The 17,458-nt window shown below is 35.9% G+C and overlaps 1 protein-coding gene across 9 annotated transcripts in view; it reads left to right on the top strand.

Moving 5' to 3' along the window:
* Positions 1–293: 293 nt before the first annotated feature.
* The window catches only part of LOC135215422 (PDZ and LIM domain protein 1-like), a 128,779-nt gene continuing 111,614 nt past the window's right edge, over positions 294–17,458 (top strand). For 2 of the 9 annotated variants that reach the window (XM_064250042.1, XM_064250039.1), the window contains exon 1: positions 294–600. In XM_064250042.1, coding sequence (XP_064106112.1) covers positions 493–600 — 108 coding nt within the window. In that variant the 5' untranslated portion in view covers positions 294–492. The remainder of the gene's footprint in view (positions 601–17,458) is intronic. The other 7 variants (XM_064250045.1, XM_064250044.1, XM_064250038.1 and 4 more) reach the window with 6 other exon arrangements.

Raw genomic sequence — 17,458 nt, 5'->3', positions numbered from 1 at the left:
ATACTCTTCGGGATTTTAGTTATGATAATGCGCACATACAAACGCACAAATGTTATGATACACATTGGGTATAGGCTCACGTGCATATATATATACATTGAAAATACGCATACACACAAAATGTATACGAGTAAAAATGGGGGCGGGTCTTGTAGTTGTATCAGGACGAGGGGGGGAAAAGGAGGGAGGGAGGGAGGGAGGGCGGGAGGAAGCTGCGGGAGAGGGGAAGGGAGAGGGGTTGAGGAGGTAGGTGTGCGTGCGAGTGAGGGAAAGAAAGACGAGGGGAAGAGTAGGAGGAAGTGATTGCCAAGATTGCGGCAAGTGCGTCGGGAGAGAGAAGTGTGTGTGAGGTGGAGTGGAGTGGAAGAGCTGGTAGTGCTGTGAGAGGAGAGGCGGCCCTTCGCAGCCCCCTACTTAGTCAGCCAATAATAAAGGACTGTTTTTGTAGTGTAGGGAATAACACACGCGGAGAACAATCACAAGAGCGCAAATATGTCGGGAGTTATCAGTCTGGTGCTGGAACGGGACGGCCATGACCAGCCCTGGGGCTTCAGGCTTCAGGGGGGCGCCGACGTGGCTTTGCCCCTATCAGTTCAGAGGGTAAGTACTGCTACAGCGAGCGAGCCACCTCTCAAAATCTCGTCCCTGTCATCTGCTCCAATCACAATTAATTTGATACGAAGTGTTTCTCGGGTTCAAATTTCCAAGTTTACAATTTGATCCTTCAGAGCCATGAAATGTCCACGAATTCTGATCTTGTTCTAAAAGATTCCAAACTGATGGCCAACACCTGAGCACGTTTAGAAGCTTCCCCACTTCAAGCATCCCTTGATAACATCTTGATCCGGTTTACCTCGAGAATTCTGCAGTAGACAGACAGTCAAGCTGTTGGCAATGCTTCTACAGTTCCTCCAAAGAATGCTGTAATCTATTATCTTTCTCTCTTCTCTTCAATTTCCACAGTCACTAACCTTAATTTTGGCGTTCTCGAACTTTACATTCCTAAGTAGACTCACAACTCTTATGTTCTAACAGTTTCCCTTTCTTAACTCCCTCTACTAACTCAAAAGAGGCTTCATAAACCGATTGCTTCCTTCTCGGCTGTACATTTTCGTCCATCTCTCGGCAAACAACAAATTTGCACCCTAAATTAAACTGCTATGCAATACCTTTATATTCTCCCTTTTTTACTAATACAGTTTAGAATATAACTAAAACTTACAAGCATGAAATTCCTTATTTACCAAAATACTTTCCAATCATAAATTCAAAACATTGATAAAAGGTACAAAACGAATTCAACATGAGAGAGAGAGAGAGAGAGAGAGAGAGAGAGAGAGAGAGAGAGAGAGAGAGAGAAAGCTTCAGCTCCTGGGGGGAAATCTATTGGATTATATTTCATGATGTTCTCGTCTCCAACGAACTTGTCTTGTTCTCCTTTTGGTCGCGGGTAGCGGTGGCCCCGAACCAACCCAGAACCTTAGCAGCATCACATCCATCCATCCATTCTCCTCCTCCTCCTCCTCCTCCACCTCCATCCCGACCTCTAAACAAAACCTCTTAACCTAAATTCTTACAGAGAATTGCTCAAGTTGGGAGGATAGTCAAAAAGGTTCCTGAAAGTGATCACAATGCTTCCGATGGCTGTGTTCTACATAGAGTCATACGAAAACATTTCAATTTTAATTTGGTTTCGTTAGACTTCAGTTTAATCAATTTTGCTTCCACGCTATTTTCGTGATACCTCAATCTTTAAATGGTTTTCTCTGTAATCTAACCTAAATGATTTGCAGTAAACGACTAAGCAACAAACAGGCAAACTTTGACTTTTCTTCCATCATCAAACATTTTCATAACTTTTATGACTTAAATTTGACTGCTCTTTTGATATATGTTATCTGAAGAACTATCACTTCCCTTTTACCCAACACCTTGCAAAAACTGAATCCACCCAGAATGGCATTACGCCCCAATGGAATTTGACAGCTTACGTTATTATGTTAGATTATAAACCGAGCAGATCCATTTGCCCAGTAGGGATGAGAAAGAGACAATGAGCGATAACAGAAAAGAAAATGGCAGATTCGTTTTATTTCGTCAGTTTTGTTTTCGATATAAATACATCATACTCCCATATATATATATATATATATATATATAGATATATATATATATATATATATAATAAATTATTATAACATACATACATACATACAACATACATACATACATACATAACATAATTATATCATATTATTATATTATATATAGTATATATATATATATAGATATTTATAATTTATATAATATATATAATAATATATATATATATGGGACTAATATATATATATATTATATATACTTACATACATTTTTACATTTTAATATAATATATATAATCATATATCTATATATACATACATACCGATTTTTTACATCATACCTATATATATATATAATAATATATATCTATAATATATATATTATACTTATCTATCATATATTATACGGTATATAATATATTATATATACATCCTTTTTTGGTTTTTTTGGTATCACGAAAGGTATTTCCAAAGGTCAGGAAGTCAATGACTTGAAAAGTGTATATTTGAAAGTAGAGAGCTTTTTTTTTTTTTTTTTTTTTTTTTTTTAATTTTTTTTTTTTTTTTTTTTTTTTTAATAACGAAGTCCGATGCTGGAATGAACACATGGAATATGCTCCAAAAGAAACGAAACCACTAATTATATTTCCAACTTTATACATAAGAGAGACTTCCAAACGGAAACAGGGAAACTAACAAATACAAAAAATTTTTTTTAACAACAATTAAAGGAACACGATAAATGAAATAACTCTTAACTCAATGAACGGAAACGTAAGAACAGATATTTTCACATGGGGCTCAGCTCTCAAAATTTAGCAAGCCTTTATATAATTATAATGATAACAAACCATTTAGATTACCGATATCTTGGGTCACCACATAATCCATTATCGGAGAACCGTATACCTGCAGCGTCTTACACAAGATAAGTTACAGGGAGTAACATTCAAGTAACTGCCAAGATCATCTTGATGTCTATGGCAGCAGTGTAACCCAACATTCTGGCCTTTGCTGATATTGAGGTTATTAAGGCCAGGGGGAACAAGTTACTCAATAGGATTAAAATAAAGAGGGATATCAAACTGAACATTAAAATCATTGTAGTACGAGTCTTCAAATGGAGAAACAAATCCCCAGGTATGTAAATGTACATATATTTCAATTTAAAATCAGCAAAGATAGCTTTAGGGAATCTGTTCGGTTTTCCCGAAAGCTATCTTCGCTGTTTTTAAATTGAAATATTTGTACATTTACATACCTGTGGATCTGTTTCTCCATTAAAATCATTGTAAAATTATATAATACACATAAAAATATGGGAAACAGATACGATACACTATGCCAATCTTAGCAATTCGAAAATAAAAAACTTTAAAAATGTTTTCTTTTATGATCAAATGTCCCTCATTATACTACGATACTGTAAAATAGATGGTTGCACATTGAACAGACTGAAGATTCACGAAAAGGAAAATAACTTCATATTCATATTCCCGAAAAGCCTCAAGACGCAGACAAACAAATACTGGGGAAACAAATGCATTTCAAACCAAGTAACGAATACTAGCAATTTTTCAAGTAACTTAAGTATCATTAATGTGAATGTCTTAAGAAGAGCATTCACGAAGGGAATATAAAAATAGCCTGTTATTCCAAGGGTAAACAAAGATCTACCAGGACAAATGCTTTCCCTTGAAACAATACTTATATCTCCTAAAGTCCGATAATTTTTCATGAGGATGTGGTCTATAAGCTATTTTACAGGACAGTAGTCACTCACGTCTGATCAATTTTTACTCTCTCTCTCTCTCTCTCTCTCTCTCCTCTCTCTCTCTCTCTCTCCTCTTCTCATCCACGACAGTCGACAACTAACCAACTTCAAATTTGGTGTTTAAGTCATGAAAGGCACATTAGATTATCAAGGAAGCAAGTACAATTCTTCTCCTCACAGGGCCCGTGGGATCGAACGCGGGTTCTTCGACTGAAAACCAAGTGCTACCATTATTGAGAGAGAGAGAGAGAGAGAGAGAGAGAGAGAGAGAGAGAGAGAGAGAGAGAGAACTGATGCTCTGGATTCCTTTCGGTTTCAAGATCTGTGGGATCGATACACACAGTTTTTTCTTTTTCTTTTTCTTGTGGAACTAGGTTAGATTTTTTATCCCCCGAAGGTGCAGAGATCGAAGCCGCTGACCTGCTGGCTACTGGTCGAGAAATTCAAAACAACACCAGGTGGTGCTATTCCCAGCACGGTGAAGCAAAATGAACGCGACTGCGTGGATTTATAAGATTCTAAGTGATTATCTGAACGCTTTGAAAATACACTAGTGCGTGCATTTGAACATTAAAATGTTGGGTATGTTCGAGAGAGGGAAAGAGAATCAATGATCGCCCAATAGACTTGAAAAATTCAGACAAAGAACACAGCAAGTACCATTAAGTACTTTGTCTCCTGTTTTATCGTCTTGTTGTCTTAGCTAATATTCCTTAGAGGTTACGAAGAGAAATGATGAATCGTTAACTTACGTTGATAAAAACTGTGATGTGAAACGTATAATCTACATTTCCCAACTACCTGACGTTCATTAACAAACAAAGTCTCCAGTGGCAGAAAAAGATCACTGGAGAGGCGAAGAAGCGTCCTGGGAGAGCAGGAAGAGAAGTACTTTCAGTCTATTCCGAAAATCAATGACAAAATTCTTTTTTTGCCTTCTGCCAAAAATATCTTTTGAAAAGATCTTTCAGAAAGGAACGGGCAAGTAACTAAAGTACAAATAAAAGATTGCAGTACAACAATTAAGAGACGTGTACCTAACCAACAAAAAACCGGAAATAAATGTGAGAAAAAAATATGATGACTTTTAAGCGCAGAAAAAAATCCTAAGCTAACCAACAATTACCTAAGAAAGCAAAACATTTTGCAACCTCATTCACTATTACTACCAGTGTTCGCGTCACTGATTCATATATACTTAAAGCAAATGGCGTCACAACATCTATATTACTCAACAATACAATTCTGGATCATGCCTAAAAACCCCATAACTGGTTAATCAAGTCAGTCACGAACTCTAAACAACAAATCACAAATCTCCGAAATGATTAATTATGCCGCCGGATTAGAAAAGTCATCTAAGGGTAAACAAAATTTCAAAGTACATTTCTTTAATCTTTCCAGGCCATTAATTATCATAATTTTTTACACGCTTGAAAAGTTAAATTAATATTGGAAAGTTTTGCTATTAAAGAAAAAAAAGAATGTACTTAATAAATATGTGAGTGCTGATGCTATTATACTTTTTATACTTTTTATCATCCTCAAAAATAATTATAACCATTGTCCTTTACATCAGTCTTACCCTTAAATCATAATATAAGTCTTTACATTAAAAAAAACTTTATTACCATTACTTGGAAAGAACAAAAACCGTACAAATAATAATGAAGGAAAAGAGCGACATATGATTCTTTTTAAAGCTATCGCCATCACCTTTTACGATGACACAAATCGGCAGAATTCGCTGATGGCGTCTTCACAGCTATGGTTTATTTTCCTTATATTTTTGTTCAGAGCAATTTACAACTTCGCCATGGAATGCCCGTAAACTTCGCCATGATGGAGGCAAACAACAGCAGCAATAAGGGTAGTTAAAATATCCTCCTTGTGTACGTCAGAATTCATGCATATTTTACATACACACACACACACACACACACAGAAACTTAGTCATTGCTGACTGATTTGTCACGCCATTACATTATGATAAAATATGAGAGAGAGGGGCGGGGGGAAATAAGTAACAAGGATAAGAATAAGAGTCGCATATCTGTCATGAGAGATTTCTTTAGCCAAGATGTGAATATGATTTCAATGAATTGGTATAGGCTTTTATTCGTTTTAGAAATAAATAACTTGCAGTACGATATGAGTAAGCATATATAAAGATAGCGAACTCAATGCCCTTATAGGGTATTCCGAGTCGCATGAGATTAAAGAGTCTTAAGCTAAAGATATTATTATATTCAAAACATTTGTCAAAAGTGAATCGAGACAATTGGGGTAATTATCAGTATACAAAGGCACAGAGCCTTGATTCTAAGGAAGAATGCTGGACCCGCTCACAAACGCAAGTGTGGCAAAAAAAGAAAAAAATAAATAAATAAAAAGGCGGCTTGGCATTTCCTAGCAACGCCTAAGAGGAGATGCAACGTGAGGTCCTTTGGGCATGAAGCATTTTAATGGCTCTAAACCTGTCATTAATAACTAGGCCTAAGTTGAATGGAAGCCTTTAACTAGTGGTTGGTATCAAATTCAATGCTCCAATGGATTTTAATTACTTCCTGGGTACGTGCTGTACTTTACTTACACACTGTATCAGCAAAATGAAGGATTGTATTTATACGTATTAATATAATATAATATAATATAATATAATATACTATAATATATAATATATATATAGATATACACACACACACATACACCTATATAAATCATATATATATATATATATATATATATATATCTATATGTAATAAGCACTCACCATCACAAACAAGAACACAACAACAACAACAACAACAACAACAACAACAACAATAATAATAATAATAATTAATAATAATAATAATAATAATAATAATAATAATAATAATAAATAATAATAATACTGGAGGAGACCTTCTCTTAGGAAGTACCGTTGAAAAAGAATAGCTTTCTACGGCATTCAATTGTATAGTTTACTCTATTTGTCTTGAAGCGGATAAGGAAGAATCTATGCAAATTAAATTCCGTAGAAAACTGCTATTAGTTTCAGTAATAATGATAAACTAAATCATAATGATAGGAAGACTTCATCCTTACAACATTCTACCAGAAACATGTAACATTTTTTTCCTTACGACATTTAAAAGGGAATAAATAAAGAATATATTTTTAACAAGAGAGAGAGAGAGAGAGAGAGAGAGAGAGAGAGAGAGAGACGAGGAGAGAAAGATAGAGAGAGAGAGAGAGAGAGAATATTTTGCCGGATGAACCCAAAAATTTAGTATATAGCCAAACTGTTTCATGTAAAAAAAAAAAAAAAAAAAAAAAAAAAAAAACAATAAACCAGCACTAATAAAACTCCGGCAGAGATATCAATAAAAACAAGGAAGCAGGGTAACGAATTGAATTGTGGGTAAAAGCGTAAACATAAAAAAAAAAACCGTGTAAAGACACGGCACGGGCAAAAAAAAAAAAAAAAAAAAAAAGACCCTAATAAATCCTCGGGAGAGATTTTAAATTGACCGGAATAGCGGAGAATAAAGATATTAAGAGAGTGAGAAAGGGGTAGAGCGAGACAGGGAAAAAAATCACGAAAAATGAGGGGAAAAAGTGGAATAAAACTACGAGAAATTCCTTCCCGGCATCGCTTCCGCGAAATCGACTTTTTTGTTTTCCCCCGAGGCGCCCCAGAGATCTGAAGATTGCTCCCACACCTATGGATGCCTCTTGCGAACTTTCGATTTCTAGGAGGAGGAGGAGGAGGAGGAGGAGGAGGAGGAGGAGGAGGCATTGTGTGGGTGCGCGCTTGTGTGTGTTTGGATAAAGGAGGGAAAACATTTTATCTAAAAGATCCATTCTTTTTCTTTCCCCCTTAAAATTCAAGTATGAGTCATCACAGCTAAACTTAGGATTGGTATAACTGCCAGCTTTGGTGAAGTATTGTCCGTTTATAAACCAGTAATATATGGCAGAGCATAATTATTTTGTTTTTGTGTTTTTTTTTTTGCGAATTTTACATTTTCATCATCAATCTACTGACGACGGACTACCGTAGTAGTAGTAGTAATAATAATAATAATAATAATAAGAATAATAATAATAATTAAAAATAATAATAATAACTAATAATAATAAATAATAATAATAATAATAATAATAATAATAATAAAATAATACCTTTATTCCACAATATTCCAGTGGGCAATCTTATGTACAATGTGCATTAGATTAAAATATACATAAAATGCATAATCTGATGTTACTTGTGCTAACAAGTATTCTATAACTAAAATATGGAATGGTCATAATTTGAATGGAATAAAAAATCCAAGAGAGAGAGAGAGAGAGAGAGAGAGAGAGAGAGAGAGAGAGAGAGAGAGAATATACATATGAGGAGACAAATAGTATAACTGCCCATTCACTGAAATCTTATGTAGGTGAGAGAGAGAGAGAGAGAGAGAGAGGGAGACATGAGAGAGAAGAGTGTGAGAGAGAGAGAGAGAGGAGAGAAGAGAATATGTATATAAAGAGAGAACATAGTATAACGCCTTCACTGAAATCTTATGCAGGTACAAAAAAAAAAAAAAACAAAAAAAATAGGTTTTTTTGGGGGGGGGAGAGGGGGGGGGGGGGGGAAGGGGGGAGGAAAAAGGGGGGGGGGGTGGGGGGGGAAGGACGAGAGAGAGAGAGAGAGAGAAGAGAGAGAGAGGAGAGAGAGAGAGAGAGAACTATGTATTATAAGGAGACATAGTAAAAACTGCCCATTCACTGAAATCTTATGCAGGTAATAGTGAGAGAGAGAGAGAGAGAGAGAGGAGAGAGAGAGAGAGAGAGAGAGAGAGAGAGGAGTGGAGAAGGTGGAGGAAAGAGGAAGAAGAGAGACCATGTATATAAGGAGACAAATAGTATAACTGCCCATTCACTGAAATCTTCTGTAGGTAATATTAAATGAGCCACCATTACCCAAACACGTACGGTACAGTAAACCCTCTAAATTTTCTTGCTAATTGCATTACATAGACAAATATCACTTTCTGAGTGATACCATTCTCCAAGTAATTAGCTCCTCCTTCATTTGATTAATTCCAGAAAAATAAAAAATCATGCCTTAAGATAAGAATCTCCCCCACGGAAGTACCAGCATGAATCGGGCAACCCCATATAGAGAAGGTTGGTCATTCTTCTGCAAGAAATCTGTTAGGAAATAAATCTCTTAAGTAACTAGAAGTTACGCTAAACTGAATCGCTGTAACGGGGAGAAAGGAAAATGTATGCGGATGGTGTGAGAATGGAAACAGAGGATTTGCACACGAATGAGGAAGTAGATAAAACAGATGACGGCAGGATGAGGGAACTACAGAATAGGTGAAGAGGTGAAAAAGTAAAGATGACGCTGCCTTGAAGCCTACTATATTACTAAAATAAATTGTTTCTATTACCCCAAACTAAACTGGCACACGGCTTAAAACGTTAAGGAGGCATAACTCTAACGAAGAACATAAAGGCGTAATAAATTAACCAGATGGGTAGTTTTTTTTTGTACAAGAGGCCATAAAAAAACAGTTCCGAATACAACAATAAACTAATCTTCAAAGAAGTGCCATATGATTACGGTCTTGAATGTCAAACATCGCATTCCTATCTAAATGTAAGTCAAGAAAAAGGGGGATAATTGTACATACACACACATTATGTTGTAAATAAATTTTTTTTCTTTTTTTTAACCGATATGTCTATACATACAACCATGTGTATATATATATATATAGATATATATATATATATATATATATATTATATATATATATGCACACACACACACACACACACACACACACACACACACACATATATATATATATATATATATATATATATATATATATATATATATATTATAATATATATATATAATTCACAAGAGAATGAAACACTGCTCGACCTTAACCAAACTTGTGTTATATTGGGTATCAATTTATTCCAAAGAATACCACAAGCCAGGAATCAGAAAATGGGATTAACATACAGGCTAGTGTAATAATTTCACCTGTCAGCTACATAGTAATCTTGCTCCCGAGAGAGAGAGAGAGAGAGAGAAGAGAACATGAAGAGTGGGCGAGAGAATGAGAGAGGATGAGCGAGAGGAGAGAGGCGGGGGCCGTGTTGTTTACAACGTGGCTGGGGTGAGACGAAGAACGTGAGTCTGCATTTAACTTAGAAAGGAATGTAAGGCGTACGAAAGACGTGGAAAGAAGAATCGACGACAAGAGTATGGCCGGTGAGAAAAGGAGAATAGAATGGTGTAAAAGACAGAATAAAAGTAAAAGTTGCAAAACATAAATAAATAAAAAATAATTTAAGATACATAACAGAAAGGGAATGGTCTACAAAGATGAAAGCGTTGAAGAATTGTTCGTGTTTAGATGTCCAGAGAGAGAGAGAGAGAGAGAGAGAGAGAGAGAGAGAGAGAGAGAGAGAAATAGCATTTTCCATTTCACCTTCCATAACCGTTCCTTAAAATACCAATTTGTTTGACGATGAAAATGCTCAACATTGAATCCATCTACTGCGAACACAATACACACACACATCAGATTAACAAGGAGCTTTACTATAATTTTAATGGAATTGCAGCCATCACCTTCAAATACACACACACACAAACACACATCATATTAACAGAGAGTTTTAAATTTTGGAGGTGCGTATGACGCACAGACCCAGCAGGGCATTTGCTCAGAGGACTTGAGTAAGTGTACAGAATCTCTTCATCAGGATTTAAAAACGTTTAAGATATTCGTTTTAGCATTTAACTTCTTCAGCTACAATAGCTTGGCAATGTCAGGCGACCTGAATGTTCTTTGCACCGAATGTCTGAGAACTCTGCATTCCCTTTAATTAAACAAGTGTGACTTCTCAGAGGCAAAAAAAAAAAAAAAAAAAAAGAGAGAGAAAAAAAAAAACGACATCTGGTTATAACTAAAGATATTGTTACTATCAATACTACTACTATTACTATCACATTTGAAGTCCATGTCATATTCCAGAATGAAAATTCTGCATAACATAAACAAACAAAACAGTTCATAATAGCACTACTTTGATCAAAATCCATAAGAATTGAGTCAGAACGAAACATTTCAATTTCTGAACATAATTCCTGCTGAGTTTATTCAGTCAGCTTCTGCTGTTAAATGTTCCTGTATCCTTAACAGATTCGTATTAAAATAACTATGCAATACCTAATTTTAAGACATCTTGTTCACCCACTTACTTCCGAGTATGCCAGTGTTCCTTTAACAACGAAAATACTTGTTAATTTCGTTTGTATGGGCCCCTATATAAACCTATAGATTACAAGATTCACATTTGTAATCTAAATTCAACCGACTAGACAGCTGTACCTTAGTTTTTCAGTTTGTTCGAATGTTATTCGACGAATGTATCGGATTTTTCAATATTAAAGCAATTGGAAATGTTGAACTGAAGTTGACATTTGGAAGGCGAATTGCCATTCTGCAATTTATTAGAAGTGAATGCATATACATACTATCATTAAACCTTGATGTAACGTGAGATTTTGGTTGCCATATAAAAGGAACTATGACCATCACAGATGATTTGCAAAACAGTCATGTTTAAAACTTATTCAATATTTTTCTGTGGAACTGAGTGGATACAAATACATTTTAATCGGTGGCAACCCGGAACTTTTTCGGTAAGAAATTCAAATCAGGGTGGAAAGATTTTGCATCATTTTTTTTTTCATTTTAAATCTACTGACAAACGTTACAGTTTAAAGTAGCTAAGGAGATGCGCTTAAACTTCCAGATCATCTTACGATACTTCATTTGCATACAGTAGTCTGCAGAACATATTTATGGAAGCAAAGAAATACTAGTAAACCTTAAACGCATGAAAAATGCATACAGTATCTTAGTAGCAGAGTCTATATTCAGCTTCCAACTTTGAGAAGAGACTTAACTACAGTAATTCACCACTGCTCTCTGTTGGTTAGATACTCTAATCGAATATTTTCTTGCGACTACATGATATTGTTACCAAGGCAGTTAAGATGCAGAATCACGAATCCCCTTTAGGTTAGGGAAGTATTCTACTTTTCAAGTTTTGGAGACGATTGCGTCAATGTATATACGGATACATCTTCATCTTATCTCAAAGTGGCAAGTAACCTGCTGTTAATATTAATGTCAGTGTTCAAGCCTTCCCATAAGGGGTTGAGTCTCCCTCCTGCCCTTGTGCAGAATATGATGGGTCCAATATCGGCGTTTAGTCTTTCATCTTGCAAACATAGTTATGTTTTGGGTTGATATTCATGCGCACTCTTGCGTTTCACTCCAGTGCAGTGCACTCCTCTTTCCTTTTACACCGGTGCAACCCTGCAACTCAAGTGCTTTGAGTTGTAGCATGTAAAATAACCTAGTCTTCTCACCAGGTGTCGGGTACGGGCTGAAGACAAGGTTATTGGGCATCTATGTCTCATCTTCAAGGGCTCACACGTTGGATGAATCAGTGTTCGTTAACGCTCTTGACATCCCTACCAACCTGTTGAAGTTAATGTCAAGACGCTCGGTCTGATTTTATCTCACTTTTGCGGAGCAGGACAGTCGGGCATTTAAATACTCTTTCCTTCCCTTATATAAGGCATCATTTGCATGAATTATTGATGATAATGCACTCCCATTCTGATATGCCCTGTTGCACTGAGAGTGGATTTGACACCCGCCCTAATTCCCGTTTTATCTCACTCCGCGGAGCAGTTTGCAAGTGTAAGCAATCTTGTTTTCATCTTCGAAATAGGTCACTTTTTAGTTTTTGTGGTTAAGCAAGTTAACCTCCCAGTGTGTGATAACTTTTTAAGTTTACGAACGAGTGTCTTGTCTATTGTTCGTGATATTTTTACGGGCCATTTCAAGTAAAATTGAAGTGTTTTTGATCTGTTATCTTTTACTTAATTTAAAAAAAGCTTCTAAATACGTCTGACTCATCTTTCGACGCAGAGCAACCATTTTCCAAGACGAATGTGTGAGAGCATTCCTGTCTTATCGAAACCGTGTGAAGTGAGTTCTTATTTATTTTACTTTTTTTTTTTATTTATTTTAGTACATCTGTCCTATCACCTGGCGAGCGGTGGCAGGAAAGCAAGAAAACAATGTTGCTTGGTCTTCTTCATTGAGCGTGGCTTTGTTCCAAATCCTCGAAGAGGTATTATCTAAGTATTCAGCCTTGTTCCACGAGAGATGTTTTCTCTCTGGAATCTCTAGAAATTAATATTTTTAAAAAGTGTTTCTCATTATCATTCCCCAATGCGAATCAACTTCGAAATCTTAAGTTTCATTGAAGTACGAGAGAGAGAGAGAGAGAGAGAGAGAGAGAGAGAGAGAGAGAGAGAGAGAGAGAGAGAGAGAGAAAATGATCGTCGCATAAAACATTGAAAACTCTTAAGCTGATAAGAACTGTCATATGTTTCATAAGAAAGATGAACAACCTCTTACGTTTAGCCTCTAAGGTGGAAGATGTAGAGCAGGTGTAGTATAAGCTTAAGAAAAGACGAAAAAAATACTTCGTTAAGTGATTGAGTCGTCCTTCTGAAATCACAAGGCGCATCCCTTTTCGAAAACTTGTCAAGAGGCCAGTCTTCAATTATTAATAACCTCATTCATCTTGGTGACTGTCAGCGGAGATTATCTCCAGTCATTTGCTTTTCTAAAAATTTCTGTTGGTGTCAGTGAACTTGAATGAATTAAAATGCTACGTCAATCTTACTGATGAAAGTGGATAGTGTATATATATATATATATCTATATATATATATATGATATATATATATATAATATATATATAACACATATATATAAAATGTATATATAATATAAAAGTTATATATCCCACCAAGGTGCAAGCAGGTGAAGCCAAGGGATACATCAAATCAGACGTTGACTCAAGGAACAGGCCAATCTACATATTTCTTTATTCCGACGTTTCGTAATAACATCATTAAGTTAAGAGAAAGGGAAGACTGAATTATATATCTGTGTAGAAATGTTTCGTCAATATTACATATGAAAGTTTTATACTTTCAAATATTACGCTACAAATAACCCATTCCTCCCGAAATCACTTTGCATCGAAAATTGGGCAGCTGTGACCTTATTCACGCATCCAATAAATTTTTTGCGAAAAACATTTAACATTTCAGTGAGACGCGAGTTAAAAAAAAAAAAAAAAAAAAAAAAAAAAAAAAGACAAAAAAAAAAAAAAAAAACAAAACCTGATGGAGTACAGTATTTTCGGCACTATGAACAAGCAAATATTTTCAGTGTGTAAATACGACAAGAGTACAGCTGTCATAAATCAAGCTCGGTGCCTGCGGGAAAAATCAAACATGCTCTATACATTGAATCAATGCATCATTCACACAATAATCATTCACACAATAATCATCCTTACGACCTCTAAAAGACAGTAAGTCGAAACTGATCTTCATATTTACTCAAATTTAGGCTCTGAGACGAAATTCTCGTCAGATGATTATATTTTAGATGTAATTATAAGTAAAAATTTGCCGGTATGCTTTCGTATGCCCTTTAAAATAACGGCTTCACACTTTGCCAGAAGTCATCTAGTGGGATAAACCTTTAAGCAACTTAGATCTAAAAGTATTGAGAACTAAGTCCATCCTCACAGTTGCGAAGAGACTGACGGGAAAAGGAGTAAAAACGGGGGAAAAATTGACAGCTACGTAACGACATGGGCATCAACACTCAAGACATGACAGAGAGGACACATCTGTCATTTACTAACTCGGCTTTTCTTACTCTTGTGTCGTCTGCATCTGACGGGGGTCGTCAAGTGTCTGTTAAAGAAAATATATTCACGTAGAAAATTGATGCACATTTACACACGTATATGTTAATGGCCCGCATGCTGACAGCGGTGTGTCTATGCAGTGCTCTGCCGTATATGTCCGTTTACAATAGAGAGAGAGAGAGAGAGAGAGAGAGAGAGAGAGAGAGAGAGAGAGAGAGAGAGAGAGAGAGAGTCTGGTTAGCGGATATCTTACATTTAACAAAATCTTAAAAAAATGGTAAAAGTGACAGAAATAAAATCAGAACGAAAAGCAAGCAGGTGAGTGCAAAGACATAATTTACACACACACACACACACACACACATACACACACACAAACACACATACCGTATCTTTTGGCAAAGGTCGCAGTACGAAGCAATAAAATGACAGATCTGCCTGTGAACGTCTGAAGGTGGTTTTGGAAGCGCACATATGCAGCCATACGTCAACCACATACATATAAATAAGTAGCGGAAAAAAATTAAAAATAAATAAATAAATAAAATATAAGACATATGAAATTCTCTCTCTCTCTCTCGCAAGTAGAGAAATATGATACCTTTATTGTCCTACAATTTCCAACCAATTCTATGTTACAAAGATTCACTACAAGGACTCGGATATTCTTAAGACGTAAGACCCATCATTCAAAAAACCAATTTCAAGGTCTAGGGATTATAAATCCTGCTGATTTCAAAGCACCTCAAGGCGGGCTACTAAGGCCTAAGAGACCCGAATCCCGGTATTTATGAAAGTAAGGAGGGGATTTAAATTCCATAATCCTGAGGAATAGGATTTCCTAAGAGAACAACTGCCACTATTACACAACTAATGTGAAGCCATCCAAAAATGTGAAATATGTTGCTGCCAATTTGTAATTCTTTTCATAATAGCAAACGGTATTACTAGCATTAATACTACTATACTACTACTGCTACTAAGCATGTCAATGCTGCTAATGTCACCTCGGATATGCAATCGAGCAAATGCCCACACTTTCTTTTTCTTCTTACTGTTCGTGGGAGAGAGAAGGAATGTTGATGTGCAGCCAAGTCAGCTCCTCCTCCACCGCTAAAACAACCCAAAGAAGGGACTCTTTCTCTCTTTTCACAACTTAAAAGCGTCGTCCAGCAGGGGAATAAAGTGACATATTCTGAACTATAAAGCTTGTGATAACACTTTTTTTTTTTTGTTTTTTTTTGTTCATAAGGTAATAAAAGAGGGGTACATACGTACGCGACGTTCTTACCACTCTTTCGTCCTTCAACTGACATCACAAACTTCTCAAGGGTTGTTACCTACCTCAAAAAAAAAAAAAAAAAAAAAAAAAAAAAAAAAAAAAAAAAAGAGGGCGGGGGGAGGGGGGGGGGGGGGGGGGGGGGGGGGGGTGTCCTTCCGCGATTGCCCAAGAAGGTGACCTTTTGAGTCGGCCTAAGTGATTATGGCAAGTACAGTAAGCCGTAGACTGTTTTACTGCATGGAATTAGGCCACAGCAAGCAATGTATTGCCAAAAGAGGTACATCCCAAAATTTACGACTTTTATGGTGTGAGCTTTCTACTAAGCATCATCACTGCTCAAAGAAATGGTCAACTCTGACAAGACAAAATTTGATATAATAAGTGAAGTAAATAAATATAGCTATGAAAATAGGATTTATAAAAGTGCAATGCAAGAAATCATAAAAAAATAAATATGACAGGTCAAGACTGACGGAAAAAACTGGTACACAAGAATGTAAAACTTATATTATATCATTACATCGGACACCGATCTTTCTTCATCTCCTTATCAAATCCTCACCGCTAGAAATTCTTGTATTCATCAGTGTCATCCGTATTAATATTGGCAAAAGCACCAAAAGCAGACTATATCTTCGACTGGTTCCACATCTAGAGTTATTCTGACTTACACATTTCTGCTCTGTGTATGGACATACCAAACATACATTTATACATACATATTACATACACACTACATATACATATCTATACATACATATATCCACAAGAGTATAAGAAGATAAAAATTGCCCAACACAGCAGCAGCATATAACTATATACCAATATCTACCTTACATGACAAGAGACAAATAAAAAAAAGATTCTATTTGCACGGAGAACTTATCCTTAAGAAGACTCTAAAGTACCTTATTTGTTTATTTTAAGTTCATCTCACAATTCAAATACATGAAATGTTTTAACTCGAACTTCAAAAACTCACCTATTTTTGCGTAACATGAAAGAGATACGAATGCACATAGACTGAACACCCACAATCACACACAACTGTATGGATAGAGATTGAACACCCACAATCACACACAACTGTATGGATAGAGATTGAACACCCACAATCACAATCACACACAGCTGTATGGATAGTTGATTTATGAGAACAAACATTAGCATATATCATGTGCCTGAAAGCGAATGTAATTTACTATCTCGCCAGCTGCCCAAAATATTCTGGAAAAGGTGTTCAAATGAATAAACCCAAAATAGTGTATATAAATGTCCTTTTGGCAATAAGTATATGAGCAATGGGCGTCATTACATTTTATGAATCAACAACGAATTAAGTATTTCACAGCAATTCTAACAAGGTAAACCTGCGTTCTTTCTGTAAACGAAACGCCATCAGTAAAGATAGAAGGAGCTACGAAAAAATAAGCAAAAGGACAGCCTCAGGAGGAAACAAACAGAAACATTTAAAAA

This window comes from Macrobrachium nipponense, chromosome 5, assembly GCF_015104395.2.
Source record: "Macrobrachium nipponense isolate FS-2020 chromosome 5, ASM1510439v2, whole genome shotgun sequence".
In the NCBI taxonomy this organism is placed as follows: domain Eukaryota; kingdom Metazoa; phylum Arthropoda; class Malacostraca; order Decapoda; family Palaemonidae; genus Macrobrachium; species Macrobrachium nipponense.
This window is presented reverse-complemented; position numbering and strand designations above follow the sequence as displayed.